Raw genomic sequence first — 4,539 nt, 5'->3', positions numbered from 1 at the left:
GACCATGCATTTTCAAACGGAATGCTTGCTTCAAATGATATATTCAAACGGAATGCATGTTTCAAACGGTACTCTTCAAACGATATGTTAATTTTCAAACGGAAGTGCCAAGCTTCGTTCAAACGGAAGCCAATTTTCAATCTTTTTTACCACTTTTACTTCGAATTTTGAACTAATATTCTCAAGGGTTTGTTAAAACACAATTACGCACACATTGTGAAAGTTTTAGCCAATTTTATCCGTGAAAACTTGTTCAATTTTGAAAGAAGGTGTAGAAAATCAGAATTAGTGGCTGAATTGGTATGAACTCTTCATCCTGAGCTCTGATACCACTTGTAGGATCGTTTTCGGACCCGAACGAGTCGATCAGAAGAGTTTATCTCAACACGAAAGGCGGAAACAGACGTGTAGAGGTCAATTCAGCTAGATTTACACATTAAACTGTTGTATGATTGATTTTATAACAATTTACAACCTGACAACACTTCGGCAGCACTTCGTTGCACAAGCCGGAAAGTTACAAATGAAATAGACAAGTGAGGTATTTATAGGAAGGACCCTTCCGTTTGAAGGTGGCATGACACCCTTCAAACGGACAGGCATGCTTCAAACTGAACCCTCTTCAAACGGAACGGTCTTCAAACTTTCATGACATTCCTCAAACTTTCATGGCATTCCTCAAACTTTATGCCTTCAAACTTTTGTCTTCAAGTGTAGTAAACCGAGACTCGATATAAGACGAAGACAACATATGTATGCACCAACACTTTTTGCTTTCAAAAATAAGCTGTTGAATTAACGAGATTTTTAACAGATTTCTTAAGATAATCAAGCTGATATGTGAAATTTTTGATAAAATCATATTCTGGTTTAGAAAAATTCTTGTTTTTACAATGTTTCGCTGTATGTCCTAAATGACCACAGCGAAAACATCGTTTGCGTCTGGGTCTTTTGGTGTTCGAAGATGATGTATGTGATGAGTGTCTTGAGCTTTCTGCTTTCTTCATTTTCTTGTCAACTCGACTTTCATCTTCTGAACATTCTTCATCGTTGTCGGAATCTGTTGAGCTTTCTGATGTTTGATATTCACTAGAGTTTAGCTCTTCACTTGCTTCGTAGCTTGAATCACTGCAGCTTTGATCCTCACTTGAACTTTCTGAATCTTGATCTTCAATTGTTTCGTCACTTGAATCTTCGAAGCACTCACCTTCTGTTGTTTGATCTTCACTTGAAGTTTCTGATTTTTGCTCTTCATCAGGAATTGAAGTCTCTTTTTGCTTTTCTGAGGCAGTAAGGCTTGAGTCTTCTTTGCTGTGATCTTCAGCAGCTTTCTTTTCTGAATCTGTCACACCTGTTCGAGATGGAATAAATTCTGGAATTTCCTCGGTGAGGAATTTTCCAAAGCTATTCTTTTTCAATTCTGGCACAAATACAGGAGATTCACACACATTTTTATCATCACAAAATGCAGAATTTGTTGGAGTCTGTATGCCCAAGACACATATTAGATTGATGTGGCTAGTACGTTATGATCCAAGTCGAGTCACACCCAAATACAAGCTAGACAAACACTTAAATATTTATTTGTGATATGATCAAACAAATAAATATTAACACTTACAATATTTAGAAATTGGTTTTCTAAATAAATACACTTGAGAAACTAATAAATTATATGGATAATTTATTTTGAGAGAATAATTTTTTTTGTTATTTAATTGGTTAAATAACATAATAAAAGTAGTATAAGTCTTATAACATGTGATGTTATAATTTTATAAAAGTTATAAAATTAAACAAGACTTAATTTATTATAAAATAAATTTATTTTTTTATATAAATGCCCAAGTGGGCAGCCCCCCTTGTCTTCCCAAGATAAGATTTTGGTCCAATTAGCTTACATGCATTTGCATGTGTAAGATGGGTTTTGATTGGGTGGTCTTTCTAAGACCATTTTGGTCCAATAAGCCTTCATGCATTTGCATGTGTAAGAAGGGTGTTGATTGGCCAAAAAGGAGGTGCACATCTCTCATGGTTTTAAAAAGAATTTAGATGGCAAAAATCAAAAAAGAGAACTAGTAATTTTGCTCTCAAAATTTCGGCCAACATTCAAGTGTTCAAAGGGTTTTTCAAGTTTCATTCAAGTGTTGAAATCCTAGCTAAAACTAGAGTGTTTGTTGGAAGCTTGGGGTATACAAGCTTGAGGTCTTCTACTCTTGAAGGCAACCATTCAAGAAGTATCATCCGTTTCAAGTTCTTTACTCCAAGAAGGTAGTTTTCTAAACACCCTATGGTTGTGTTTGATAGTATGCATGTTCATATATGGATCCGGGTTTTGGGATTTTGCTTTTAAATAAAATTTATATCTTAAAAGTAACATGTTTTAAATATTAATTCCGCTGTGTTTTTATTTCATATGGATGAAATTACTTTGATAAACATGTTAAAATCCCATCAATGACATCTAGAGCCGCTTATATGAATGCATGCTTCAATAGATTAAATATTTCGGGTTTCGGGTTTGAATAAAACCCTATGGCCAAAAATTTTAACATGGTTAACCCTTTGTTTTTCAAGATTATTTTCTTACATCCATAAGGAAATCTTGAAAAATTATTTCATATGGATGATTTGTTTGTTTGATTAAAAATTACCTTTTCGGTTTTTTATACATAACCGAAAATGGTTATAAAAGCGAACCATTTTGCTTCTTGATTTTAATGTATATATTTGGATATATTTTTTGGTGCATGTGACCTAGCCATGACCTTGTGTTGAATGATTGTGTTGTGATTCATTTTATTATTTATTCAAGGGTTGTAATAATTATTATTTTGTTCTTCTATTAGAAGATATGTAATTTATTTATTTTCATTTGGTATGTAAAATAAATAGATTAGGTGCATTTTATTTTACTAGAAAAAATGTATTAGGATATATTTTGTAAAAGAAGATGCACACAAAAATGCGGTTTTGGTTTGGACCATAATATTCGGTCCAAAGAACTTCATCGTTCTCAACGGGATTTCAACCCGATAACCAAAACACATTTTTTTGAAGTCCAAAGGAGTTTGGAGCTGAAAATAAAAGACTTTTGGAAGCTCAAAGAAGGTGGAGAAATCACAACACAAGAAGGAGACTTAAAGAATTTGGATGCGGGATCAAGTGGGAGTTCATCGACACATTACTTGTGTCACTTTTCACCCTTTAGGAAGGACCTTTTGGCACACTTGTTTCGGCTAACAAGTGTTGTCAAAATAGTTAGCTATGGTTATGCACCTATTGTTATGTATGTTATGCTTGTGTGGTTGTTTATTTATATTGTTTTAATGATATTTGGATATGCATGACTTAACAAATTAATAATCAACAACAAGCGTAAAATTGGTTCTTAAGAAAATCATTAAAATGGTTAATAAAAGGTTTTATTAAAAATTAATGATTTTTATAATAAAATGGTTTTATTAAAAAGAACCTTGAAAATTTGTTTTCGCTAAAGTACCATTGATTTGAATGCATGCAAATGTATGGTACATAATATTTTCTAAACTAGAATTTTGAAATATTAAAAACCCTTTCATAAAACAAGTCAAACACCATCCTTTTATACAACACTCGAAACACTTGGGAACTCTTATTGTGGGATAAAGGTCACCTAACCACATTTGAGGGAACTTCTATGTTCGAGGTGGGTTTACCATGTTTGTGGGATAAAGGTCACCTAACCACTTCTGTGTATAAACTCACACGTGTGTGTAAGTTGGACGACTTGATTTGGAAACCATGAACTTAGGGTCACCGAAGCATGGGGAACAAAGGTGTTGATGGGATTAAACATGCCAACTAAACATAAAGATGTTTAAGCCATCCCATATGGCTAGAAATTGCAAAGAGTTGCAATTGTCAAACGTTGACTACCTTGTTAATTTAAATAGAGGGATAAAGGTCACCTAACCAATATTTAAATGTAACGTTGGATTCTAGATTTTAATTATTAATTGTCTTTAAAGACACAAAAGGGTATTAATAATTATAATATAATAATATCAAAAATACTAAAATTGTACTTGTTAAATTTTGTAGATGGCCGCTAACAATGCAAACCCGATTAACCAAACCGTCCGAAACCTATCACTAAGAACCATCCTTGAAAAGGATCGTCTCAACCATAACAACTTCATGGATTGGTTTCGAAACTTGAGAATCATTCTCAAGCAAGAGAAGATATCATATGTGTTGGACGATCCTATTCCCGATGAACCTAACGTGGAAGATGTGGAAGCCTACAATGATTGGGTTAAGTATACCGAGGACTCCATGCAAGCCTCATGCCTCATGTTGGGAACTATGATTCCCGAAATTCAAAAGGATTTCGAACATCATAGGGCATACGACATGATTACCCAGTTAAAGGAAATTTTCCTAAACAAGCAAGGGTAGAACGCTTCGAAACTCTTCGGGCGCTTCATGCATGTCGAATGGAGGAAACCCAATCAGTATCATCTTATGTTCTCAAGAAGAAAAGCCACATTGATCGCC

At 34.0% G+C, this 4,539-nt stretch overlaps 1 protein-coding gene across 1 annotated transcript; it reads right to left on the bottom strand.

Moving 5' to 3' along the window:
- Positions 1-776: 776 nt before the first annotated feature.
- LOC110943374 (lisH domain-containing protein C1711.05-like) lies at positions 777-2,033 on the bottom strand. The gene is made up of 3 exons (XM_022185126.1): positions 1,902-2,033; positions 1,020-1,484; positions 777-833 (listed from the first exon to the last, which is right to left on the bottom strand). Exons 1-3 carry the CDS (start codon positions 2,031-2,033, stop codon positions 777-779), a joined length of 654 nt encoding a protein of 217 aa, XP_022040818.1.
- Positions 2,034-4,539: the final 2,506 nt, after the last annotated feature.

Source organism: Helianthus annuus, chromosome 5 (assembly GCF_002127325.2).
Source record: "Helianthus annuus cultivar XRQ/B chromosome 5, HanXRQr2.0-SUNRISE, whole genome shotgun sequence".
In the NCBI taxonomy this organism is placed as follows: domain Eukaryota; kingdom Viridiplantae; phylum Streptophyta; class Magnoliopsida; order Asterales; family Asteraceae; genus Helianthus; species Helianthus annuus.
Note: the sequence above shows the minus strand (reverse complement) of the source record. Positions and strands in the feature narration are given on the sequence as shown.

Bases quoted from the DNA above. Each gene is read 5' to 3' on its own strand.
- LOC110943374 (XM_022185126.1), bottom strand. From the start codon at position 2,033: ATGAGAGATGTGCACCTCCTTTTTGGCCAATCAACACCCTTCTTACAC. The intron at 1,485-1,901 runs GTAAGCTAATTG...TTGGGCATACAG, and splicing joins TCTTACACATGCAAATGCAT to ACTCCAACAAATTCTGCATT. The intron at 834-1,019 runs GTTGACAAGAAA...TTCACATATCAG, and splicing joins GTTCAGAAGATGAAAGTCGA to CTTGATTATCTTAAGAAATC.